Source organism: Vulpes vulpes, chromosome 1 (assembly GCF_048418805.1).
Source record: "Vulpes vulpes isolate BD-2025 chromosome 1, VulVul3, whole genome shotgun sequence".
Classification (NCBI taxonomy): domain Eukaryota; kingdom Metazoa; phylum Chordata; class Mammalia; order Carnivora; family Canidae; genus Vulpes; species Vulpes vulpes.
This window is the reverse complement of record NC_132780.1, coordinates 114,328,467-114,356,213: the sequence shown is the minus strand read 5'-3', so window position 1 is coordinate 114,356,213 and position 27,747 is coordinate 114,328,467. Positions and strand designations below refer to the sequence as shown.

The following is a 27,747-nucleotide window of genomic DNA, read 5'->3' as shown; positions in this document are numbered from 1 at the left end:
AAAAGAAAAGCAAGTTTTTACTTTTTCTGAACTTGTTCTGGCTCTGTTTTCGGGATCAAAGTGTTATTTTCCTAGGGCTACCATAACAAATTACCACAGATTTGGTGGTTTAAAACAACAGAGACTTCTTCTTCTTTCCCAGTTCTAGAAGCTAGAAGTCCAAAATCAAGGTTGGCCACGTGGCTCACTCCTTCTGACGTCTCTCTGGGCAATCAGTTCTTTACCTTGTCTAGTTTTTGGCAGCTCCAGCCATTCTGGATTAAGGCATGGACCTCATTCTCCCACAAAAGAGTCAAGTGAACTATTTAGTAACACCAAAGGCTGAAATGCTGCATTATAGGGTTGTTGTGCCTGGCAAAATAGCAATGTACTCAATAAGCACTAGCTGTTTTTATTATCATTATTTTATAGTACTTTGAAATTTTCATTGTGTGACCAGATATCTGATATAATCCTCATAATCTTGCAGTCAGATAGGTGTTATGCCAGGAAATGCAAACTTGGCAATCGTTACCTGGTATTACCACCATATTATTTTAAGGATTAATTTTTATTTGCCCTTCTTCTTCCCCAAAGTGATTTGAAACACTTTCAAAATACATATACTTAAAAAGTAGCAAATTGGGAAAATCAGAACCGAGTCAGAGGTGAGCTCTCACATCAACCATGATGGTAAGTTCAATTCCATTAACTGGCTGTCATATTTGGGCTCTTACAAAAAAAGTTAATGAATTTTCTGGATGATGGGATAATGGGTTAATTCTTTGATGTCTCTCTTTCCCTTGTTTTCGGTCCTTTATAACTTTTCTATAATGAGCATATATTATTTATTATCTTCACAATTGGAAAGTAACTTCTTAATTGGACTTGGCCTTCTTGATATTCAAGGCAAGAAGAGTAAATCAGTCATTTAGGTAATTAGAATCAGAGAAGAGGTAGTAGGTCAATTCCTTCAAGAAAGTAAGTTTTTACAGTGCTGTCTTTTACTTGAAGCCCTAAACAATATAATGCACTCTGATCTGAGAATCATTTCTCAGCAAATGCACGGACAGCACCCACAAATGCTTCTTCACTTTTCAAAAACAGCAGAAGTCATAAGTGATTCTATAACAGGCTAGGACCAGATGTCCATTAAATGGATTATGTATCCTTAGTCAATTACTCTGAACGATTGCTGTGAAATGAGCGCATGCGTGAGTAGATACACATGCTCCCTGGATCTGGTTTGAAAATGTGCTCAGAGCTGGCTATAGTAGCTTGGAGTATCTGAGGATGAAAAATAAAATATGTATTTAAAGTTTTATATTAAAATTGGATTTTCATTGATAAAAGTCTAGAGTAAGGAATTCAAAGTTACTGACTAAAGGCAGATTTTATTTGGAAACCACATGAAAAGGCAACAGAGATGAATAGATTGTGAAAATAGAGGAGAGAATTTTCTCGCTGAGAGAAAGGCCACCCTCAAGCACCCAGTTAGTAGTTAGTAGCGAAGTCGGAGCTCAGTTCTTTATTTTAAACTTTTGGGTTATGAGATTTTCAAACATTTACAGAAAACTAGAAAGAAGAGGGTAATGAACCTCAGTGTCAGCACTGATCAACATTTCAGTGTCACATTCCCTATCATCCATATTCAAGACATCACATGCCATCAAAGTATAAACTGAATCATAATCAGCGTATTTCTAAATTTTATTTCCCATTCATGACATCACTTCATGATATTTCACAAGTTGTTTTTAAATACATGCAGATAGGGGCAGCCCCAGTCGCTCAGTGGTTTAGTGCCGCCTTCAGCCCAGGGTGTGATCCTGGAGACCCAGGGTCGGTTCCCATGTCGGGCTCCCTGCATGGAGCCTGCTTCTCCCTCTGCCTGTGTCTCTGCCTCTCTCTCTCTCTCTCTGTGTGTCTCTCATGAATAAATAAATAAAATCTAAAACAAACAAACAAACAAAAAAACCCATGCAGATAGATTAATTTGCCTGTCATTAAGTGTCAGATTTCTCCAAGAAAATGTTTTTACTAGTACCTCCCTCTGCAACTATCTCTCAGGACCCAGTACAGTGGGGCGGCTAGAACAGTGCTTGCTATAGATGCTACCCTCCATGAGACACATGCTGATCACCATAAATGCAACTCACAGAAAGATGTAAGAAGGTAAAAAGAAATGTCATGTCTCTCTCTAATAATCGTATGGTAAGAAAATTATTATATACTTACTTGTTGTAAAAACCAATCATTACAAACTTCATTGAATGACATCATCACCTCTCGTCCATCTCTTTGTCCAATAAACGAAGCCAAACTTGTGAAATCATATCTTTCTATTCATCTTTTGCCACTGTTGAAATGTTCTCTGATATCTTTAGGTTTTGGAACCTGATGAGGGTGAATGGAAATTCATTCAAGTCTGGCTTTATAAGTGTTCACTTCATAGGGTGATTCTTGGTTTTCTTTGTTTTTGTTTTTAAATCTACTTGGAGAAACTTTCCTCTCCCTACCCAAGAATGTGTTTCCGTCCCACCATGGTCAAGATCCAAGGCAAAAAACATGTTTGCTGAAGATAGTCAAAATTATGAGAGCCAAAGAAAAGAATTCTCCAGAATGTAACCTCACATATGTATCAAACCAGATGTTTACCTGTTCACTGTGAGAGAAGCTGGAAGTACTTCAAAAACCAGTGATGGGAATAGCTTTGATCCTCATGCAGAGGGAGGAGTTCAGGAAAATTTGGGGTTCCAGTAAAGCTCTGACCTCCTGAGGCTATATTTAAACTTAGGAAATGGTTTTTCTTGGCTGAGTCAATGCCCCTAACCACTTCTATCAGGCCGCAGAAGAGTCTTTGAGCTATGTTGGAAATTGCTACTACCTACTTTTGTCTCTCCTGGTAAAGGAATGAGGCTTGTATGGTTTCAGTGAGTCACTTGACATCTCTAGGACTCAGTTTCCCCATCTGAAATTACTTCTAATGCTGACTTTCTGTGATTCCTACTCGGTCCCTTGCATAGAGACTCAAAGGGTGCTGTTCCCTTGGCATACAACAGGAAGTTTCAGCTCACCCAGAAGCATCATACCGATCAGCTCTTGACACATTAGGTCTCAAACTGTTGTTGTCCATGGTTTATACAAGATGGTGGCTGCTGGTAACACTTTGGAGATAGAACCTGGTCAAATCAAATACATCTTGACAGACCTAGAGTTGCCTTGGGCAATACATTCTGTCGTTCCAAGGGATCTGTGGATTAAAGTTAGCTCTAAGACAGAGGAGAGAGAATTATTTTCTCTGCCCGGGTAGTTCCAGTCATGTCTAGACAGCTGTGGGACTGCCTTGGCTTCTCAGAAAGGACAAATGGAAAAGGAAGATAAAATTCTAGGATCTCTTTAAGCCATAGTAATTCTCCAGAATGTTTCAAGTTCTGGCAAGGTCCTTGGGTCATGACATAGTATCAGATCTGCCAAAACAACATTAAGTCTAGGGAGAGAATCCAGGAATTCAAGGATGTCAATTCTGGCATCATCTTCAAGGGTTTCGGAGGGCTCTTTGCCATCTCTGATGGCGGGTCGTGGCTGTTAATACTATAGAGCAAGATGGCAAAACCACATTTGGGAAGCCAATGCTACTTTCCCTCCACCACCACTGCCACCTCCTGCTGCTTACATTCCAATGAGTTATTTTGCTCTCACTGTTTAACAACAACAACAACAACAAAAAGAGAACAACATGAAGGTTTTTGCGTACCTTGTTCAATTGGAGACTTTTATTGTTTTTCATTTATCACTGTAAAACCAAGGACAATTTTATGGCTTTTTTTTTTTTTAATAGTTGTTACATGTAGGGCAATCTGTCTGTAAGTAGAGATAAATTACTCTAAAAGAAATGAATCCTACATGGTTTCCCCCTCAAGTCAAGTGTCTTGTTTAAATAAACTTGGTAAAGAAAAAAAAAAAGAAAGAAAGAGAAAGCCAATGCTAAACAGAAAAGACTTTAACTTTTGTGTGGTTTATTCCCTTTGTCTCAGCCTCAGAGCAAGGAGAGGCCAAGTCATCCTGGATGGCGCACTGGGGCCTCTGCTTCTGTTGGAGACAAGCCCAGCTGGATTTTTCTTTGCCCAGCAAGAGGACGGCTCCCACTGCCAGCAGTCCTCCATCGCCCTCAGCCCCCCACGTCCACTTCTGGACAAGGGTGGGGCTGGCTGTGCAGGTGAGGAGGGATTGAAGAACAACTGAGGACAGACATGAGGCCGTGCTATTTCGATGGGAGTTCTGAGCTCACGGGGGCAGACATGCCCCAGCACTTGGGCCTGTTGAGAGACACATGGCTTCTTGAACCCTGCAGCCCCTCTGTAAGAGACTCGGTACACACTCTGTTTATAACTGAGGAAATGTAAATTCAGAGATGAAGCTACTGGCCCAAGATCACACATTATTAAGTGCCAGGAGTGAAGTTTATTATTATTTTAAATATTTTATTTATTCATGAGAGACACAGAGAGAGACAGAGACATAGGCAGAGGGAGAAGCAGGTTCCCTGTGGGGAGTCCAATGCGGGACTCGATCCCAGGACCCCAGGATCATGACCTGAACTGAAGGCAGACACTCAACCACTGAGCCCCCCTGGTGCTCCCAGGAGTGGAGTTTAAAACCCCCCTTTTGGCTCTAAATCTATTATGTTTGTCCCTATGCCTCATGACCACCAATTTCTAAGAGTCTTCTTCCTACATTCTAGGTCAATCACACTTTCTCATAGAACAGGAAGATGTTCCAGTGCCAAGTTATTTGAACCAGTCCTCCTTCCCAGAATGTATTGCCATCACATTAATTTGTCCAAAAAAAAATATTTATTGGCCACCTATACTGGTTGCTGGGAAAAAGCAAGCAAGCAAGCAGATAAAAATCTCTGCTTACTATCTAATGGGAGAAGACACCTAATAAATGAAATAAATAAAGCATAGAGTGTGCTAGATGGCGGTGGGTGCAGTGGAGAAAAATAAAGCAGGAGAGAGTATTTGTTGGGGAAAGGGCTTACGTGGCTATGCGGAAGCATATTCCAGGCAGAGAAGAGTAGGTGCCAAGACCCTGGGGTGGAAGCATGTCCAAATGGTGGCAAAATGAAGGAGGCTGGTGTGGTTGGCAGAGCTTGATCAGGAGAAAGAGGGGCAGATGATTTCAGGGAGTTGTCAGGCATAGCCTGATCATGGGCAGCCTTATAGCCTGCGTAAAGACCTTGGCTTCTAAAACAAGATGGGAAGCGTTTGGATATTTTGTGCAGAATGACATGATTTGTATTGACTTAGATTTTTAAAGTTGTGAGAATAGGCCAAACAAGGGAGAAACAGCAGGGAGACTAAATAAAAAGAAAGCTATGGCAACAGCCAAGGAGAAAGATAGCGATGGTTTGGGCCGGGTGGAAGGATGGGGGGGAGGAGTTGGATTCTGAAAGTATAGATAAGAACAAACAAGATATGCAGATAAGTAGGGTGTGAGCTGAATCACAGGACAAGTGGAAGGGACAGAGGGCACTGGGCCAGGAGCCTGGGATTCTCAGTTGGGAGTTTCAGCCCATCTCATGTTTACAGTTACCTGAAGAAAATCACTGAAAAATTGGGGCCTCATTTTTCACACATTCCTGATCACACAAGCTCAGATGAATGTGATGTCTGTGCCCGAGTTCATTTGCTCAGAAATGAGTCAGTTTTGTGTGACCTCATGCAAGTTCATCAGCCTGAGCAATCGTGGCAGGGAGACCGAGGTCAAATCTGGAATGTTTTGGGAACAAATATAAAAACCAAAACCCAAAAAGGAGCACTATAGCTGTGAGAAATTAATTTAGGGAGGTTTCTTTCTCAAAAGTTCAATCTCGTTCTTGGCAGGCTAAGAATGAATAGCCACAGAAGAAAATTTGTTTGTAAAAAAGAAAACTGTTTTTGCCAAAGCTTTATGATCTCTAGGTACAATATGTATTTTGTACTCTTTGAACCTGTATTTATAAAATGTTACCTAGTTGGAGATTAATACATTTTGACACACTCTCAAAATTATCTTCAGTTTTAGTTTTGTGTGAAAAAGGCTTCTTTTGGTTTCCCTTGGCTCTGAGGCAGGTTTATTACCACCTTGGAATTTTTCTAAATTTTTACCAGCAAGAGAGCTGTATGATTGAATTATTCTAAGTGACTTAAATGCTTACAACTTCCCCAATCTTACGTAAACACGCAAAGCCCACGCTGCTTCTTTCCAATTCACAAATTCAGAGAAAGCATCCTTAATTGTAACATTCTGGATAAGCGTGGAGCAGTTGGTGAGCTCCTCCTAGGGGTGAAGGGGCAGGAGTTAGAGCAAGACAGGTTTCCAGGTCACCCCTTCCTCCTCCTACCTTCATTGGCTAATACCCTCCCCAATTTTTTCCATCACAACCTACTATTCTAATTCCAAGTATCTTGATATCCTCCAAGGTAACTGATAAGCCATTTCATAAGCCAATGTAATTGAATTACAAGTGTATCTCACAGAAACTGTGTTTTTTTAATAAATTGCAGGTTTGTGGCAATCCTGCCCCTAGCAAGCCTATTGGTGCCATTTTTCCAAAAGCATTTGCTCACCGCATGTTTCTGTGTCATATGTTGGTAATTGTCACAATTTTTCAAACTTCTTCATTATTATTCTATTTGTTAGGTGACCTGTGATCAGTGATTACGAGTCACTGAAAGTTCAGATGATGGTTAGGGTTTTTTAGCAATGAAGTATTTTTTTTTTTTTAAGATTTTATTTATTTGAGAGAGAGTGAGAAAGAGAGAGCATGAGACAGGGGAGGGTAGAGGGAGAAGCAGACTCCCAGGTGAGTGGGGAACCTGATCCTGAGCCTGGGACCCCAGGGTCATGACCTGAGTGAGCTGAAGGCAGATGCTTAACTGACTGGGCTGCCCACATCCCCCACAATAGAGTATCTTAAAACTAAGGTATGTACATCGTTTTTTTTTTTTTTTTTTTTTTTTTTTTAGACATAACATTAATGCACACTTAATAGATTACAGTATACTGTCAACTTAACACTTTATATGCACTGGGAGGCCAAGAAATTCATCTGAGTTATTTTGTTGTGATATTTGCTTTTTTGCAGAGGTCTGGAACCAAACCCACAATATCTCTGAGACACACCTGTATTAGTGATGAAGAAGGACTAGTCCTAGCTCCCTGCACTGTTCTGATGAAATAATGGAATGCTTAGGCACTGAAAAGATATCTGTTTAATAAGGAGTTTCTCTGGGAGACTCACAAAATCTCCTCATAAGGTGGTCTCCTTCCTTGCATATACTTTAAATCATCCGTCTTTAATATTGTCCCTGAGGCTGTTTCAGAGGGTCTACAAAGTCAAAACTATTGTTGTCATCATGCCAATACATCATTTGCCTTTTTCACTCTCATCTTCTCAGAAGTGTGCTGTGGAACTTGCCAGATGCTACGTGATGGGTAATGTTGACATCACGCTGATGGTGATGCTAACAGGACACATGCTTGTATAGTTTTGTTTTTAAAATTTATAAGCTTTAATTACAAATGTGGCAAATTTGTAGATTTACTTTTCTTTACAAGAAAGCTCCTTGGGGTCCTCAATAATGTGTTTGAGCATGTTCTAAATTTTTGAGAACTGCTGCTTTAGTTATCCCGCCTGATCTGGCAGCTGAGATACCAGGCAGGGTGGAAGGAAGCTCCTATTAGATTTGAAACTGTGTAACCTAATCAGTTTTTCAAAGGTTGGTATCGAAAAGCAAAATCAAAAGACTATATACAAGGAAGTGCTCCCCAAATGACCAGGTTACGTCAAAAGGACACAGTTACCAACTTTATGGAGCTCCCACTGGCCCGACCGGGGATATCTGATTTGTGACTTTGTGATTTATCAGAAATGTTAGTGGCATCTTTTAGCACGTGAGAGATAGAGGGGGGGGGGGGTTTCAGATACAGAGGGAAAATATAAAGATTATCATTAATGTCCACATTTCCCAAAAAAGTATCACGAACCAAATATTTAGATTTGACATTTATAATCATTCAGTATCTTAATACAAATATAATAATACAGAATTAAATAACATATGAAAAGCTTACTAAATATACAAATATTCAATTCAACAGTGAACACAACTTGCGTTTTAGTTCCTAGGTCACTGAGTAGAGACAAAAGGTACTGAAAAAGTCACTAATTTGGTCTTGTGATTAAGAGTTCAAAATTGTAAAAAAAAAAAAAAAAAAGAGCTCAAAATTGTTTCACTAGTTAGAACAATATATTTAGGACAAAGGCATTTGTAAACCCATACATATTTTCTCTGCTATTATGAGAAGTTAACTCATGGGAAAAGAAGCTAGGAGGGAAAACGTTTGAATGGACTGTTATTCAGGAAACTTCCTAAATGCTTGTTTTTGTTTTATTATATATTTTCATTATACTAAATTGAGTTCACAATGACTAATATAGAACTCGATCATATTATAAATCAAATGGGACAGGAAATGCTTTTTTAAAAATGTGAGCTGCTGGACCAAGAATACTTCTTCTTCTATATAAGTAGATAAGCCAAGTTAAGGTTGTCAGCATTATTCTGACTAGTAAGTAATGAATTCAGTTCCATAGTCATTGTGGTCAACATCACAGAAGAACACGAAGAACAGCAGTGAAACCAAGGGTTCTAGAAAGACCTGTTACTAACCAGGCAATGAGTTACCTCATAGAGTGACTACCATCACCAGGTGATGAGGAAACAAGACTCCTGGACCTAAGAACAATATGGAAGAAGAGATGGAACAGCAACAGAAAGGTAAAAGGTGGTTTCAGAAAAGTTCTCTGGTCCTTAACACCTTCCTGTGTTCTCTGTTCTTTTTTTTTTTTTTTTTTTTCCATTTCTTTATTTCTTTTTTTCCTGGTGTTACATCATTTTTTAGAGCAGAATGGCAAACTATCAGGTCCAGATTTCTAATTTTCTGGATGCAGCTGTGAAGCTCATTGAGCTACAACGATGAACAAAGGGCTGCCATCAGGTAGAGCCCGAGTCAGCCTCTGAGTTGTGGCTACCGATCCAAAATCCAGGATCCTTTCGACAGCACAACGCTGCATTCCTTCACATAATCAAGTCCTACAACAGACTTGAGAGGTAAAATGACTTCCTTTTGGAACTCCCAGAAGTGCTGGGTAGCTTAGATGGCAGTAGAAAATCTTGAAATTCTTAGGTCTTTTACCCCTACCTCTTCTGTTCTTTAGGTCCCTTAGAGAAGACCCTTTTCCTCCTGCCTTCCTCCTGAGTCAGATTCAAGTAGACCAGGGCATAACTTTCTGGGTTCTGAAAACTTTCAGGGTGTGATTCCTCTAGGGCTCTGGATAAAAGAAAGATCAAGATATTAACTTCAAACATTTATAATGCCTATCCTAATACATTTGAGGATAAATAACAGAAAGGTCAGTAAGCATAGAATATACCTGGGCAAAGATAAGGACATTCCTGACCCAACGTGATATGGGAGACTGTGACTCTTTCTAAGGACATAGGTAATTCTAGGAAATAATGTTTTGGAGAATCACTTAAGACTACAAGCAAAAAAAAAAAAAAAAAAAAAAAGTCAAAAATATTCCAAATAATCTACACGTGTCTTATTTATAAGACCTTCAGCTTTGTTTCCTGTAGATACGAACTTGCTGGACATTGGGCTGGGAGTGGTCACATAGTGGACATATGGAGGGCCTTTCAGGGCTACCAGATTTCTAAGACATAAACTGAAAGGATGTAGACCTCCCCACAAGGCATGTAGTCAATGAAGGAAAAGACCCGGGATTTTTATCTTGGTGCCACCTCTCATTCTCTGTGTAACCTTAAGTAATTCTTTACCAGAAACTGTAATGTTTTAAACCTCCCAAAATTCCAGTATCCACTAATTGTGGTAAAAGACCTAGAACAGCTCAGGCAAGATTGCCCAGGCTTAAGGTTCTGCTAGTAAGTGACTTTGTAATCAGGTCATGACATGACATGACGGATGGCATCTGCACCCATCCAAGGGTAAACTCTTGTAGAAAAATATGTTGGAACGCAAGATTTCTTCCAGCAATTTTGGCCTAAGCAGTTCAATAAAGATTGCCTCACACTTTTCTCATCTAAAGCACCACATTTCAGGACACCTGGGTGGCTCAGCAGTTGAACGACTGCCTTCGGCTCAGGGTGTGATCCTGGAGCTCCGGGATCGAGTCCCACATCGGGCTCCCTGCAAGGAGCCTGCTTCTCCCTCTGCCTAAGTCTCTGCCTCTCTCCTTCTGTGTCTCTCATGAATAAATAAATAAAATCTTTTAAAAAATACATTAAATAAGTAAAGCACCACATTTCTTCTGCTTGGAGCTATGAGGAAACTGGGTTAGGGGTGCGGGCTGCCACCCATGCAGCTTGCGTCAGGGAGACATAAGTACACTTATTACGCAAAGATTCTTATTATTTTCGAAACAAATAGTCTTTGTATTGTCCTTCCAACTATTACCAATTTCACCATCACAAGCTATTTATTGGGCACTTCTGTTATTTGTTATGGCACTAAGCTTAAAATAGAAGAAAGTGACACGATTCCAACCAGGACATAGAGTTTTAGTAACACTGCCACTGTTATCTCCAAAAAAGCCCATTTACAGATTACATTATTACAAAGGGAAATGAATGAATTCAGGGTAATTATACAGATGATGAGGATGAGGGAAAAAAACCCTCCAGACACTTGAAGAAAAAGTGAAGTTTGGCATATGCATTTCATATGAGTGTCTAAATTTTCTGTTGTTTGCCAATGCTGCCTCGACTCCATCAAACAAAAGAAAACTGGTACTCAAAATAAAAATTTCAAAAATTGAGGTGGTTAACCATCTACTAAGATCTGCCCCCAAAGTGAGGTTAGTTTCTGAGAAGCAAGTGATCACTGGTGGGTTGATTAATGAGAAATCAAAGGCTATTCTCAAATCCAAACTTAACTTCATTGTAGTCTATGTGGAAGGGACAAATTTATGACATCAACTGGGTTTTAATAGAAAGAACTATTATTATAGAATGGTGGAAAATTTCCCTAGGAAATTTTATTTTATTTTTTCACTTTCTATTTTAGTAATAAAGAACTAGATTCATGAAAGAAAAAGAAAATAGGATGTTCTTTGAAGACACATCAACCTATTATCATACTGTTGTTGTCTCATGGGCGGTAACCATGATGATCCCATCAGGAATGGCACAGAGAGAAACTGCCTCTATCTCATCATAACCTTCCTCCAGCATGTACCTTTTCTGGTGAAAAGAACACCACCATTCTCTCTGGCATTAAACAGAATCACAATAAAAAGAGAGTCTACTGTTTCTACAAAAATAACATCACCATTACAGATCACTCCTCTATCCCAAAACTACAAACTTGCTTGTGCTTTTGTGAGCAATGACTAAGGGATTTTGTTCTAAAATAGACTTTGTTGCTGTTCTTATTTATTTAACAAAGAGTCGAACCTTATTTAACTAGATTTGTCTTCCCACTGGCTGGCTTTCTGGAGATGATTCTTTTCTACTTCAGTAAATTCAAGACTTAATTCAGCCACCCTCTCCTCATTGTCTATCCATGAATTTTGAACACAGGCACATACACATTCACACACAGTCAGTTCCCCTTCTTCACTTCCTTATTTCTAAACACAGTGCCATTTTCCCAGTCACCAGGCTCAGAAATTTGGTGTCATTTTTTTTATCATGCTTCCTGTCCATTCAAAAGTTTTATGTGTTTGGGTGATGATGGAAAGAAAAAGAGAGGAAAAGAAGAAAACCCAAAGTAAGATTAGGAAAGATAGGAAGCAAATGTCATAGGACCACCCACTTTCATCACAAATTGATAATCAGAATTTGGTACTTAAAGAACCTTAAGGTGTCAATATCTTCTAGGGAAGGGTTTCCTTCCCTTTCTCCTACTTTTTTGTATAATTTAAGTTTTGGTCTTGAGTGTTTAAGTCTCCAGTATTACTGGCACTTAGTTTTACTAGCTATTTAAGTATATGGGACCAAATGATCTGGCTGTTTTGTTTTGTTTTTTTTTAAACTAGCAAATTTTTGAAACTAGTAAAAAACTTCAGTCACCCAAAATATGCCATTGAACATCCGATGTGATTAACTAGGTTAGTCGTATGTCATGAAGATATCACCAATAAATGGCAATCCCAGTGCTTGCAAGATTCTATAGAGGTTCAAGTGCTTATTTCATAAATGAGAAAAGCCTGAGAATAAAGAGAGCTGACTCCCTTTGCTTCAGGAACTGGAAAAGACCTTGAACAATTATATTTCCCAGGAAACCCAAGACTTACTTAATGAACAAAGGACTATTATTTTGCAAATGCCCCACTCTAGTGGAATTTACCTTGGACTTGAATAGATTGTATTATTAGATTCTCCTCCAACAGGGACTTTTTAAGATGAATTTGAACACTTCGTACTTTACTTTTCAAAAGAATATAGCAGTAACAGCAAGCAAGGACTAAAATAAATGCAGCCCAATAATGCCTTTCAAGTCAGGACTCCAGGGCATCATAGCTGGAAGAACATTCTGGCAGAGGTCAGCAGACCAAAACCAGGGTTCTAGTCCTAAGCCTCTTGTTAACTAGCTGTGTGACCTTAGGGAAGGAAGTCCATTTCCCTCTCTGGCTTCGAATCCTACTTGGAAAAAATGAAATGTTTGGATAAAGTAGAATCAAAGAGCCTTCTGCCTTTGACATTCTGCAGAGCGCTAATGAATTCTAGGGCTTATGTTTATATGCAATAAAATGATCTGATCTGTAATCTTCTCTTCCCACAGAACAGATACTTTTATCTACTTTTACAAAGGGGTTGTTGAAACTGAAGATTTGTCGCTTTTTTTTTTTTTTTATAAAATCACAAGAATTAATCTGGTGTTTATATAAGGCTTATGCAAAATTAAGTGTTCCAAAAACCTAGAACATGAAAGATAGTTGAAGAGACACAAAATAAAAAGGGAAAAGGGGTAGCGGTTGAGTGAAATTTTTCATAGAAATTTAAAATAACACTCTAAACCAACAGGTGTTTTTTTCTTCTCTACAGGAAAAAAACTCTCTTATCAGCCTTTCACCCTTGGAAATCCCCACCACAAACACCATAAACTGCAGGTTTCCATTAACTTTAATAAATTATGCACTGCCTTATGAAAACAAAAACATTTTTTCTCTCTCTCTCGCTGACTCCTCTTGTTTTAGAGTGTCTCATTTTATACTATCTCCCAATGTTTCAGACTCTGCATTTATGAGATACTGAAATTACAAAAAGAAAAGAATTGAGGGACACCTGGGTGGCTCAGCAGTTTAGCGCCGCCTTCAGCCCAGGGCGTGATCCTGGAGTCCTGGGATCGAGTCCCACATCGGGCTCCCTGCATGGAGCCTGCTTCTCCCTCTGCCTGTGTCTCTGCATGAATAAATAAAATCTTAAAAAAAAAAAAAAAAGAATTGAAAGCATCAGTTTGAAAATCTATCCATTCATCCCATGATTCATTCACTATTTTAATTAAACCTTCTTGAACATCTAACGTACATAAGACACTGTGATAGACATTGTAGAGACAGAGAAAAATCTATAGTCTATAAGGACAGAATGACATGACATATTTATTTATTTTATTTTATTTTTTATTTTTTTAAAGCATTTTATTTATTTATTCATGAAAGACACACACACACACACACACACACACAGAGAGAGAGAGAGAGAGAGAGAGGCAGAGACACAGGCAGAGGGAGAAGCAGGCTCCATGCAGGGAGCCCGACGTGGGACTCCATCCCGAGTCTCCAGGATCACACCCTGGGCTGAAGGTGGCGCTAAACCGCTGAGCCACCCGGGCTGCCCGACATGACATATTTATAAGTACAGATCACCTGTATGCTACCTATAGTATTTGAGACATAGCAAGAGTATAACAAAGAAAATACTATCTAATTAGTGAATATACTGGACTATCTCAGAGTCTCTTACTGGAGTAGCTGGCCTGAGGAGTGCTATCGATAGAAAAGAGATTGTCCTCGTTAACACGGATTGGAACAAGTGTGTGTACTTGAGACTTCTTTCTCTAGTTTTGCCATCAGCTGCAGTGAGTGGATAAACATTTTCCACATTTCCTCTCATTAACCCTTCCTCTTAATTTATGCATAATTAGCCATGAAATGATCTTAGCAAATGAAAAGCAGAAGCATCCAGCTTAATATCCAACTACAAGAAAATGACCCCCACCAAAGTGTCCTAAAATACCAGCACACAACAAACAAAAGACATTGTTGCCATCCTTACTTACCATCTTCCTGTGTCCCTCCCAAATTGCTATTAAAAAATAATTTGTTTCCTTGTCTGTATGTTCTGTAATAACTCACCTCTGTCCTGGTTCCGACGACGTTTCCAGTATAATAAGATTGAGATTAAGACCAGAAGAATTACCAGGGAAACAATACTTAACAACAGCGGAACAGAAAACCAAAAGCCTATAGATGGTGAAGGGGGGAGAAAAGAGAAACAAAGTCATAAGTGGAAACTGCGAGGCAAAAAGTGATAAAGCAATTCTTGTGATGAGTTTTTCCTTAAGTTGAGCTTTCAATGAAAATTATCCTTGAATATATGCCGACTGAGATCTCTGTTAGTGGTTCCACATTATTTCAACAACATCTAGTTAATAATAGTCTAACTACATGTTTTATGTGGTTACTATCTCATAAGAGCTTTGAACATGTAACTTCATTTAATACTCAAGACAGCACAAGATTTTAGGTATTATCACCTCACATATAAAAACAACAACAACAGAACAAAAAAACTGAGGCCCAGAGAAGCTAAGTAAGTCCCAAATCAGCATCGTAAGTGTTAGAACCAAGGCTTGCTCAGGGATCAGTTTGCCTCCAAAGCACACATTCTTTGCCATACAGTCCATTAAAGTAATATATTTATTGAGGAAGCTGTGGAAAATATAGAGAAACATGAAGGAAAAAACCGTGTATTTCAGGACTCCAACCCCAGGAGTAACTCATCTCAATGTTTTTATTGTATTTCTTCTAATCTATGTCTTTGTTATTAAATCTCTTTCCAACGGTCAATAAATGTGGCTCCTCAGCGTCACTCTGCACTACTAAGGCAGGGGGAGAGTTCCCTGATTCAGGAGTTTCCAGCATCTTCCCCATACTTCTATAAAGGGATTTGCACATCACAATTCAATGGAGCACCTTCAGACAGAGAGACGTGTCTAATTTCCATACTTCCAGTGCTTGATATGCTTGAAGCATCGAAGACTTTCAGTGATGTTCACAGAACAAACATGGGACACCTGGGTGGCTCAGCGGTTGAACATCTGCCTTCAGCTCTGGGTGTCATCCCAGGGTCCTGGGATCGAGTCCCTCATTGGGCTCCCCAGAGGGAGCCTGCTTCTCCCTCTGCCTGTGCCTCTGCCTCTTTCTTTGTGTCTCTCATGAATGAATGAATGAATGAATGAATGAATTAATAAATAAATTAAATCTTTAAAAAGAATTTACAAACTATGGAAGTTGAGTTTGGCATTCTTGGAAAAGAAGACATGTTCCTTTTCAGGTTTTTGTTTTCCAGGGAAATTTACCCTCTGCCTTGGCTGAAAATGAGGATCTCTTCACAAATGTCCAAATCTAACCTTGCAAATCTTTTGACTAAATTTACCTAAATGTCGACTTTTTGATTAGTCTGTTTTTTTTTTCAAGGACCCTCTCCCCCACCCCCCCGCAAATGACAACTGGAAATGTTCCCTAGAAGCTACACACCAATAAGGCATGCAGGGCAAACCAATAAGGCATACAGGGGAAACTTTTTCTAGGCTTCATTGCTTAAAATGCTCCCTGAAAAAAAAAAAAAAAAAGCACCAATATCTTTTTAGGAGGCTTATTACAGAGAGCCTCAGTCGTCCCGGGGATGCACCAGTGTGCACCGTAGCTTTATCGCACACAGTGGTATAACTGCCCATTCTGTGCGCCCATTCTGGGATAGGAGCTTTGTGAGCCCAGGGCCTGAGTCTCGCTTACTGTGCCAGTTCAAGAGTCCCAAAGCCTGCGACAGTAGACACTCTGGAAGTGTCAGCAGCATGGGAAACAACAATAACAAAAAAATGCATGGGTGGATCTCAGCAGAAGTATTTGGTATGTGGCCAACCTACCACACTTACTGAAGTAAAACTTTCTCAACTCTGTTTTTCTTTCCTTACTTACTCCATTCTCTCCCTCGAGCTCCTCTGCTAAGTGGCCAAGAGGCTTTGCAGAACATTCAGCACCTTCCAGGTGCTGATAGCAGATGCACCCACAGCCATCTTTGCCCACCTTCTCTTACCTTTATCCACAGTCTGCCTGAGGCTGGTCACTGTCCCCAGGTGCAGAACCTGGCAAACCACTTCCTTCCCCACTTGTCTCTTGGGGTCTTTGACGTGGAGGACGCTTGTGACTGATGTGGTCCCATTGGGGTGCAAAAGAACCTCAGTACTGTTTTCAATCTCTGACCCAGCGACCTTCCAGGAGATCACAGGTGCTGGGCGGGCATTGGCAAAGCACGTGATATTTAGCTGGTCTTCGAAGAAGCTGTAGTGAAGAAACACTGTGGGCTGTACTGGGACAAAAAAAAAAAAAAATGATGGTCTACCGTGAATTAAGCACCACATGCTCCTCCGAGGCTGAAGGAAGATCTTTACAGAAAGACACTGGTGGGGGGGAGGCCTCAAGGGATAAGGTGGCCCATCCAACTTGAACTGGGCCTTCTCAGTTCTTCCTGTGTCTAAGCAATCCTCTGGCCAGAAGGATGGAAACTGGCCTAGTACAACCCTGTAACAAGAAAAATCCTCTCTGTAGTTTGCAGGGGAATTAGCTCAATGGACAGAGGGTGTCTTCTTTCCCAAACAGTCTAGAGCCTACTTATTCTGTTCTCCTTTCCCATGGGCAAGGCAGCCATCTCTGACTTCTTCTGGGTATCCCTCTCATAGTCTGACAATGGTCCCCAGTCAGCGTTTCCAGACAGGTAGCCTGTGCTTCTCGGAAGCCCCGGGGCAGCTTCAGAACAGAGCCCATGGATGGGCTGCTGCTCAGAGGTGGGCTTTGGTCTGCTTGGAGCTGGACCAGGGAATGAGATGCAATGGAGGAGACTTGAAAAGTCCCCGCTCAGAATTATCTATAGAAAATGTAAATTAGAAATTCACTGCTGATAACCAGAGAGTCACAGAATGACAGCTGGAAGGACCTTGGGGATCACCTTATGGAGTTAAGAGGAAAATAACGAGTTTATGAGAAAAGGATATTATGTTAGTTCAGCTGCAACCCTGTTCCCTTTCAAAAGTCCCTTGACTAGCGAAGTCATTATCAGTGTGTACTTTCAATGTGTAGTTTATCTCTGCTAAGCAAATGCAAGCCAGCTTTCCTGTGGTTGCTCTGGAGCCTACAAGATAACTAAAGGGCAAGAGCTAAATGAAAGCCTGGTGTGTGCTTAGAGGTTCAAGAGGCAGGTAGGTGGCAGTGGGCTGGAGGAAATATGGAGCCAAAGGACTGTGGCTTTTTTCCATAAGATTGCTAAAGTCACTGGGCTCGAGGGGAAGACAGATAAAAGTGAAGGAAGGCAAGTATGGTTGGCATGGAGACTGGGTGTCAGGGTTCTCTGGTATATCAAGAGATGACTTCCATGAAAGCTCTAAGGTGTGGCTGGAAAGGCTCAGTGTGGAAAAGAACTGGGTTACTAGCCAGAAGACGCAGGGGAGCCTGGTTTTCAGGCAAAAAATAATACAAAAGGTTATAAGTAAAGGAGGAGCCGTAGAAAAGAGAAATATGAGGGGAAAAAAAGAAGAAAGAAGAAAAGGTAACAGATGGGAATGGGAAGCTAGTGGGGCTAAGTGGTTGAGCGTCTGCCTATGGCTCAGGGGTCCTAGAATAGAGTCCTGCTTCTCCCTCTGCCTGACTGTCTCTGTCTCTGACTCTCTCTGCATCTCTCATGAATAAGTAAATAAAATCTCAAAAATTTTTAAAAAGTAACAGAAATGAGTAAAACATGACATAAGAAGAAAAAAGAAAAGTGAAGAGGTAGGAGGAAGGATGAAAGGAAAGAAGGGAAGACTGGAAGGTGGGGAAAGACAAAGAGAGACAAAGTCTCTTTGTCTTCAAAGAGACAAAGAAAACAAAAGAAACAGAGTCAAGAAGAAAACCTGAGGTAATATCCTGCAGAGAGGACTCTTCATAGGCAAAATAAGCAAGAGAAACCTTTCTCCAGTGTTGCCATCCCCTGCTCTGCACTCTTGTCTACTGAGCCTCCTCTTACCCCTGTCCAATATTCTTGGTGGGCTCGCACTCTCACTTTCACATTCCTAATAACCCTGTCTACATTTCTCTTTTCCCTTCTAAAACACCCACCAGGTGTGCCATGGTCCAAAGTTGCCCCTTACTCCCACTTCTCAGTTCTCAATCTCAGCTATGTGTCAGTTAAAAGTAAAAGAATCTTCTCAAACTAAGCCTCTTGGATTGTAAAAGAATGCTTATTATACGGTTAAACCCCTAGTTGGCATCAGGTTATGAAGAGCCTCTGCCATATGTCCCCTTATCAATCCCGAGAGAATTTTGGAGAGACAAAATGAGAGGGACCACTATAATTGGCTCCAGGTGAGCCCAATCTGGCCAGCATGTTAGATCCAAAAATGGTAAAACTGTTAGAGATCCCACACATGATCTATCAGATAAATAAACTCTGGTTCAGAGTGGACAGGACTCTTCCAAGGCCACATGATGGCTAATGGCAACGCTAGGTCTGAATCACATCACATTTACGGAGAACCCATCATCCTCACCATGGTACTTAATTTACTCTTGCTGACAACATGATTTCTCAGAGCAAAGATCCCTCCACGCAGAGATTCAATGTAGCCCCGTGAACTTTCCAAATAACCACAAACACGGTCATAACAGACATGAAAGGCTCAGCATCTTCTCATGAACCTTTCTGAGGTTAGGATCCTGAAAAACTAGGCCTACCACCACGTTCCGAACATTGTGGAGCATAACACGTCTAGCCAGAGACAATGTATTCTCGGAGATCCTCACCAGAGAGGGTGAGGCAGGCTGTTCCCGAGATCTTCCCAGAACCAAAAGTGTTGAAGAGGCACTTGTAACACCCTTCATCCTCCAGGGTGGTATTCCAGAAGGTAATGGTGGAGTTCTTGAGCTCCAGCTGGGTGACATTTATCTTGTCCTTGTAGGCAGGCTGGACCACGACCCCATGGTTCTTGCTGAAGGTGACCATGTTTTCCAGGCTCCCAGGCTTGACTTTTTGCCATGTCACTATCAAGACTTCCTCGGGATTTTGCAGAGAGCATCTTAAGGAAGCAGGTGTATTCAGCAGCCTTTTTTCGTCTTGGGTCACCACTTACATGGAATCGTAAAAGAACATTTATATTTTAAAATTTAATACATGACATACGCACTTTTCTGATTAAAAAATGCATGTTCAAAGCTCAACATAGAAAAGATAGCGGATAGTGCAAAGAAAATATTTACCTACATCCTTGACACTGCTAGAGAAATGTGGGTTCAAATATGTTTAGTCAATCTTTAAGAGTAACAAAGTAAAAAACAAAAACAAAAACAAAAAACAAGAAAGTAAACTCTCAGTGACTAGAAGTTGTGTGAAGAACCCCTGTAAACTGGAAGTAGGTAGAATGCGGTTGGAGATGAAGACTGCCAGAGAGAATAGAAGCATCACCAAGAGGGCTCGTGCCCAGAGGGGTAGAAGCAAGAAAGGGCCCATGGACAACTGGCAGAGTGTTTAGTTTAAGTGCAGATGTAGCAGCTCTTCACACTCTACACACACACTCTACAGGGGGGCAGCGAGAGTGGCGTCTGCCTCCATGAAGCAGTGGTGAACACAGGGACATAAGGAAGAAAAATGTAACAATAAAATATAAAACTGTGGGCAACCCAGGTGGCTCAGTGGTTGAGCATCTGCCTTCAGCTCAGAGCATGATCCTGGAGACCCAGGATCGAGTCTGGAGACCCGGGATCGAGTCCCACATCGGGCTCCCTGAATGGAACCTGCTTCTCCCTCTGCCTGTGTCTCTGCCTCTCTCTCTGTGTCTCTTATGAATAAGTAAATAAAATCTTTAAAAATATATATATATATATATAAATATGAAAATAATATGCTTTAGGAGCCTGCACAGGACCAGATGGCTTTGACAACCAGTAACAGTCTACCCATTCCCACATTTTTACTTAATGCAGTGAAGAATATAAGGCGTGATAGTAATTTCTTCCCCCTCCAATGCTGGCTCTTCATACTGATACAACAGATGATTCAGTGGGAAATCTCAATATAATTAGGCAGACATTTGAGAAAGCTGACACAACGAAAGAAGAAAAAACCTCTACAAACCCAAGAACTCCTAGCAAAAGAAGTTACCATAAATTGATAAACACTTTGATACGAGTAAATGCGATATCTTAAGTGTAAAAAGAAGCCAGCATTGTAAAAAGTAGAAAGTAGAGTTGCAGAAAGTGACAAATATAAAATCTTAATGATTTGGCTGACTTAGTAGACTGGACGTCACTGAAGAGTAAACTAAGTAGGAAAAGCAGGTCATGGAATTCTTCCAGAATGTAGCACAAAGAGATAAAGATATGGAAAAAAATTAAAGAAAAATTCAAAGACCCGGGATGTTCTGGCATCAGACCGTTGAGACTCACAAGAAGGCAAAAGGAAGAATGGGAGAAAAAAAGCGCTGTAAGGGACAAAATGTATTTTTCAAAATAATAAAAGGAGCAATCTAAAATAAGATATATTCATTATAAACCTTTATATTGGGAAGGCTGGGTGGCTCAGTCAGTTAAGCATCCACCTCTTAATTTTAGCTCAAGTCATGGCCTCAGGGTCATGGGATTGAGCCCCACATTGGGCTCCGGGCTCAGCGAGGAGTCTGCTTGAGATTTCCTCTCCCTCTCCCTGCCATGTTCTCTCTCACTCTCTCTCTCAAATAAGTAAATAAATCCTTAAACAAACAAAGGTTTATGTGTCTAACAACCTAAGTGAAAAGTATAAAAGGCCATAGAATTGCAAAGAAAAAATTTTAAATGCACAATGATATTGGGAGAGTTTTTCAATAGTTTGCTCAGGATTTTCAATTCCATATATTAAAAGATACATATAAGCAAAAAAAGTCAAATATAAGAATGAGAAGATTTGAAAAGTGAGGATTTATACATAAATCATTACATATATGTTTAGGTTTTATATATGTGTGTGTATATAGGAATGTATTTATAAACTTTTACCCAAAGAGAACATATAATCTTTATAAATATTCCCCTAGATTGAACTTGAAATAGTGTAAGAAAAGCTCTTACCCTATGACCTTGAACACTGTCCGCAACGCAATCAACAAAAAATTTGCACACTTCTTTGAACTCTAACTATACCAGATACCATAGCAAGAATAATCAATTCCATCAATTACTATAAAAGACAAGGAGATATAATGTATTAAAATCCATAGAAATTAATAAAGCCATTTTCAGAGGAAAATATTCGATCCTAAGGAAGCAAGAAAGATGGAAAAAATGAATGCACACATATATCCAAACATCTCACTCCCCCAAAAGATAAAAGGAGTGAATTAACATAGATAAAAGCACAAATTAATGAAATGGTACACAACATGTAGACCTAATCAAAAATACCAAAATCTGTTTGGTTTTTTTTTTTAATGAATAACATAGAGAAAACGTTAGCTAGTGTGATTAGAAAAAAAAGAAGCACAAACAAATAAACAATATCCTCTCAATGGCGCTTCCACAACGTCAGGGATGAGAAGGTAGGCAGAGCAAGAGATACAAATTGAAGCCACAAGTGCTACGGAAGTATAGTTTTCGGGAGGTGTACTCTTGGTAGATGTGAAAAGTTCTAGAGTCTATACCTGTTGTTGGGGTTTTCTGAAAGTTGGTTGAGATTTTGCGGAGCAGAGATTTGAAGAAATTGCTGCTCTTAGAATGGAGAGTAGAAAAGGAACCAGAGCTAGGGTTTTAACTTCTTAGGTGATTGTCCTACTTGACAATGGAAGAAATAATTTAGTGGAAAGTTTACAATTCTTGGATGCTTCTATGGAATTCCATTTAGATCTCCCCCACCCCTCGCACCCTACCAGTCGGTTGGTAAAGGCTCTGCTGTAGATGGTGTGAAGCCTGCCCTGTCTCTACCCGTGAAGGCTGACGGAGAGCAGCATCACATGCAAGGTGATAAAAGGTCAGTGGCAAAGTGAGGGGTGGCTTCCCCTGGAACAGAGAAAGGCCTGGCACAATTAGGAAACTCAACAGATAAGTGGACAGCACAGGCATATGCTTTATATAATAGACCATGAACCTATGTAACCTCTCTATTTCATTATTTTCCACTGTTTTCTGCAAAAGAGGGGTACACCCAATTTAAAGGCTTACTGCCAGCTTATCTTCCAAGAAGGGTATGTTCATCCATCCTCCCCAGGCATTTCCATATCTTTATAAACATAGAGAATTACATTTAGATAATATTTCTTTTTTTTAATTTAAATAATATTTCAAACTTATTTGATTTGACAGGTGAAAGACATCTTAATCGAGAAAGACATCTTAATCGAAATGAATTTTTTCATGTCTGGTTTTAGCTATGGAAACAGTTTCTAAATATTCAAAGTGTTTTTCCACTTTGAAAACAAAAAATGTGGAAAGCAGAAAGAGCCACTCCCAATCCTCCAAGCAAATTACATGTTTAAATAATTCACGCAGACAAATGAACTAGCACAGCACAAAACAACAGTAGCCAGATGTCTGTCTCCTCTACAGAAATTATGCTTCCTGGACTCCAGGCAGGGGAACTGGTATCTTTTTACCTTGCGCCCTGCACAGCATCACTGTTGCCAAGAGCCAAATCAGTCCACAGGTAGACAGTTGACAGAAGAGCCTCCTGAACACCTGAAGACAGAAAGCAAAGCACAGAAATGGGCATTTGCATGTGGATCAGAAGCTAAGGAAGCTTCGGTCTCATGGCTACTTGAGGGAAATGCTGCAGCTGACGTTTTAACCACCAGATGACTTTGGTTTTGTGGATGCAGAACCAGAGACTATAATGGAAGAAATAAAGGAGTGTGCTCAGGATGTGGGAAGAGAAAAGCATGACTCCTCTGTAATGGCAATCCCTAGCAATTTGAGGTCTTGATTTAGGGCCATTATTGTCTAGGGCAAGGCCTCAAAGATGGGGGATGGCTGGGGGAACAAATTGCCCTAAAAACATGGAGAAAACACAGAGGCTACAAATGCTAAACAGCACCCACTTCCCAAATAATCCACATCTGTTAACATTAAAGACATAATTCAGGGGCAACCACTTTCCAGAAAGATAATGACTGCCTTGACCTTTGCCAAAGTAGATTCCCCTGCAAGTTCTGCAAACTTTATGTGAATCACTCCTTTTAAAAAACAGTAATGTCCAGGGGTGCAGCTGGTTAAGCATCTGACCTTTGCTTTCAGCTCAGGTCATGATCTCAAGGTCCAGGGATGAAGCCCTGTCTCGGGCTCCGCACTTAGCACAGAGTCTGCTTGAGATTCTCTCTCCCTCTCCCTCTGTCCCTCCCACTTGTGCTCATTCATTCTCTCTCTCTCTCTCTCTCTCTCCCTCTCTCTCTCTCTCAAGTAAATAAATCTTTTTAAAAAGTAGTATTTATTTATTTATTTATTTATTTATTTATTTACTTCATTGCTTTATTTTCACGTGTCTGGGCAGAAATCCTTGGTATTCTTACATGGTAACATTTAATGCTATTCTGGGTATCATTTATTACAAAATGAGAGGATGGGAAATAGATCAATTAACTTCTCTCTATAGTGGCCCCATGGATCCATTTACTTGGTCTTCGTGCATGTGTTCATGAGGGTAGAAGCAAGAAATAAAACTTTTCCCTATAGTTCTCTATGATAGAGATGTGGAAGAAATGTGGGTTTCTCTGTATATTTCTTTAACTGAATTTCATATTGCCATTTCAGCTATAGAGGTAGAGACTTCATTTCGGCCAATATCTCATAATCTCTGTCAGTTGAGCCCCTACCACTTCAGCACCTCATAATTGTCCCAATCTCTGGCATTGCATCTCCAGGCTTAGAGGCTCACACATTGCCAATCCATGGCACAGGGCTACTAACCCTTGGTTGCAACCATCTATCCACAGTAGAAGTCCCTGAGACAGCTTCGTTCCCCTCCAGTCATGTGGTCAGTATATCAGTGTTACTATCTTAGGCACTGTATTAAGTGGTTTAAATGCTTAATTCTCATAATAACCCAATGAAATAACAGTATTTATTTATTTAGCGCTTACTTACATCACTCACTAGTCTTCGGCACATTTGTGCAATTAAACCTTGGGCTTATACAAAGTGTCTTCTCTTACTCTCTTTTGTTTTGATTCCATGCTCCCAGGTCCTCTCTGTGTTAGGCCAGGGAAAAATCTACAAGCTTTCTCTGCCTAGACCCCCATGTATCTACCCATCTCCAATTTATGCTTTCCTTGTCATGATGAGAAGGCCGGTCTCTTCCCACAGATCCCCACTCCCACCCCCAGGAAAGCAAGGTGCAGGTGTTTTCCATTCTTGGATTTCAACACCTCCCTGTACGGTCTATTTACCATCCTCCTGAACTCCCTCCCCATTCACAGGGACCGGGCACAGGGCTGCCTTTTCAGAACACAAGATCGTGTCTGAATACAGATTTTATTTAGTCCCTCTTTGCTCTCCCAGCCTAGAAAATACTTATTTCCCTTAGGATCAAGAAAGCTGGTTTCTCCATTCCCTGCATTCTTCCCCTCTGGAATAATGTATGTCCTTGGGTTTTCCAGCATTTAGGCTTTAAGGCTCAAGTGCTCAGGCTCTTGGCTTCCGAAACGAAAAAGCCTTCTTTGGCACTCAAACTCCATGCCATTTTTTTTTTTTCAACCATATGCCCCTCTCTCACATGGAAACCCAAATCCTAGCAAAGATGATGAGGAATGCAGAACGGATTGGCTCTCATAGTGAAAATCTGTGTTTTAGGATAACAGAGAAAGCAGATGCACACCTAAACACACTGGGTAGGCTGGGAGCAAAGAATTTTTAAGAAAGAAAAGGAAAACACAACGATGGTGGAAGGGAATTAGAAGGAAAGCCTTGCTATTAAATATATACATAATTATTGTGGCTGATGAGCCGGAGTTAGCACAAATACCAGATGTGTGGGCTCCGACAAATGACTTCACCACTCCAAGATGCAGGCAAAAATAAAATCACCAATCCTTCCGTTAAAAAAGACTAAACAAGACAGCACATGAAATGTGCCCAAGACTAGTGAGTGATGTAAGCGCTAAATAAATACTATTGTTATTTCATTGGGTTACTATGAGAATTAAGCATTTATTTATTAGGCACTTTATTTATTTATTAGGCACTATTTATAATTATTTATTAGGCACTCCCTTAATACAGTGCCTAAGATATAGTAACACTGATATATGTGAGGCAACCTAAAAAAAAAATAACATTTTCAAAAAAAAAAAAAAAAATCCCATTAATCAAATCACGGATAGGGAGTCCAAAATGGAGAAAATGAAGAAATCCAATTCTACCCCTTGCCAAGCGGGCCAGAGTTCCCAGAGGCCTGGTCTTACCTGGCGGCCGGCCCCCTGGCAGGTAACTGCTCCTATCCATGCCTCTTCCCCTGAGTTTCTAGGAGCAAATCCTGATCCCATGGCGCGTAGTCGCATGCACTTGGAAAAATTAACCTCTCTGCTTGTTTTCCTTATTTGTAAAATCACAGAAGCATTCCTCCTCTGAAGGATGGTTGTCAAGATTTAGCAGCATCCAGGGCGCGGAGTAAACACAAGCTCCGAGGCCACCATTCTCCTTTGTTAAGGAAGATACTGAAATAACTGGCCAAGCGGTCTTGCCAAGAAACCATCTATGAAAAAAGAAAACAAAAGCAAACCCGAGGTATTACTCGTATCTGGATTTTAAGCGTTCACTGCTGCCATCCCAGGGGACCAAGATCCTCCAGATCCTCGTCCAGTCTGCGGCGCGTAAACAGATCCTGAATACACAAAGTGCCTGTGTCGCCTGGATACCCTGGCCTTTAACCCTGACTCCTCTGGTCCCTTTCTGGGCTCCCCGAGCCCAAGGCCCGAGGATGGGGGAGGCCGGCGCCCCCCGGGCGGAGCGAGCTCCCCGGGCGCCAGGGAGCGCTGGATTCCGCGGCCCCACCCCCGCGGCGGTGCCCACGGGACCCGGCGCTGGACCTGCCAGCCGCCCCCGCCCCCCCCAGCCCCAGGACCCCCGCGAGCCCCGCGCCGCCGGCTCCCGCCACGCCCCCCCACCCGCTGGCCTCCCTGAGTCCCCCTGCGCCCCCTCTGCACTCCCTGAGCCCTCCCTGCGCCCCCTGCGCCCCCGATGCCCTCCCTGCACCCTCTTGCGCCCCCTCTGCACTGCCTGAGTCCTCCCTGCGCCCCCGATGCCCTCCCTGCGCCCCCTCCGCACTCCCTGAGCCCTCCCTGCGCCCCCCCCGCGCCCCCGATGACCTCCCTGCGCCCCCTTGCGCCCCCTCCGCACTCCCTGAGCCCTCCCTGCGCCCCCCCGCGCCCCCGCTGACCTCCCTGAGCCCCCTTGCGCCCCCTCCGCACTCCCTGAGCCCTCCCTGCGTCCCCGCTGTCCCCCCCTGCGCCCCGTCTGCCCTCCCTGCGCCCCCCGCTGCCCTCCTGCGCCCCCGCTCCCCCCTTGTACCCCAGTTGCCCCCGCTCCCCCCCGCTGCCCCCCTGTACCCCCGCCGCCCCCCCCGCCCCAGCGCGCTCTGTCCACGCCGCGCCGCGCTCACCCGCATCCCCGCGGTGGCTCGGGCGGCGCCGCAGTGCGGCCGGGGCTGGGAGCCCGAGGGAATTTCACCGGGAGGCCGGGGCGCGCGGAGGAGGCCCTGTCCCCGCCCCGGGCCCGGCGGGAGCCGCTCCCCCAGCCCCGCCGACCGCCTCCCCGCCGCGCCGCAGCCGGCCGCGGGCTCCGCACTTGACTTTCCCACCCCGAAGCAGCTGCAGCTCTTAGAGAAACTGAGACAGCGTCGGCAGGAAAATATAGACATGTTTTTCCATTTCCACTCGGCGGGACTGACGGAGGAAATGGTGGGGTGCGGGGGCCGCGGGCGGGGGGAGCGCGGCCGAGCGTCAGCGCCCGGTGGGGCCACCTGCGCCGGGAGGCAGGAGGAGCCGAGGGCGGGGGGCGCCGAGGGCGGGGGGCGCCGAGGGCGGGGGCGTCTAGGCCGGAGGAGCTGAAACCCCACGGAGGCTTTTAGTAGGGGTCTTGGAATTGCGATTGGGGAGCGCGCGTGGTGCGAACCCGGGGCGCTGTGCTCCTGCAGGGAGAGCGAGGGGCTGGGGGGGGGGGGGGTTGTGATTCCCTGGGGAGGTGCAGGGGGAGGTGCGGGGGGTCAAGAAAGAGGTGCTCGGGGGCGCTGAGCGGAGCCGGTTGTTGTCAAAGGGCCCCCAGTATGTACTGATGGACTGTACTGTCGCGGGACCCGAATGCGTCTGCTGCGTTGGGATTGAACCATTTGTGAATTCTGGTCCCTTCTGGCTGCTCCCTGAGTTCCTGAGCTGGGCCGGAGAGTAGCGCGTCAACACGCATATTCTCTCTTGTCCACAAGTTTATCCAAC

At 42.3% G+C, this 27,747-nt stretch overlaps 1 protein-coding gene and 1 long non-coding RNA gene across 13 annotated transcripts in view; both read right to left on the bottom strand.

Moving 5' to 3' along the window:
- Window positions 1-27,275, bottom strand: part of LOC112913426 (OX-2 membrane glycoprotein) — a 40,240-nt gene extending 12,965 nt beyond the window's left edge. For 2 of the 12 annotated variants that reach the window (XM_072722910.1, XM_072722921.1), the window contains exons 1-5: window positions 25,723-26,315; window positions 22,924-23,005; window positions 19,112-19,432; window positions 16,374-16,646; window positions 14,411-14,518 (exon numbers count right to left, since the gene is read on the bottom strand). In XM_072722910.1, coding sequence (XP_072579011.1) covers window positions 14,411-14,518; window positions 16,374-16,646; window positions 19,112-19,432; window positions 22,924-23,005; window positions 25,723-25,818 — 880 coding nt within the window. In that variant the 5' untranslated portion in view covers window positions 25,819-26,315. Of the gene's footprint in view, window positions 1-1,671; window positions 6,304-8,019; window positions 9,361-13,337; window positions 13,474-14,410; window positions 14,519-16,373; window positions 16,647-19,111; window positions 19,433-22,923; window positions 23,006-25,722; window positions 26,329-26,918 lie in introns of those variants that run through there. The other 10 variants (XM_072722936.1, XM_072722952.1, XM_072722962.1 and 7 more) reach the window with 10 other exon arrangements.
- LOC140594152 (uncharacterized) lies at window positions 1,672-2,322 on the bottom strand. Its single transcript, XR_011994656.1, has 2 exons — window positions 2,218-2,322; window positions 1,672-1,930 (listed from the first exon to the last, which is right to left on the bottom strand). It is a non-coding gene; the product is annotated as an uncharacterized lncRNA (long non-coding RNA).
- Window positions 27,276-27,747: the final 472 nt, after the last annotated feature.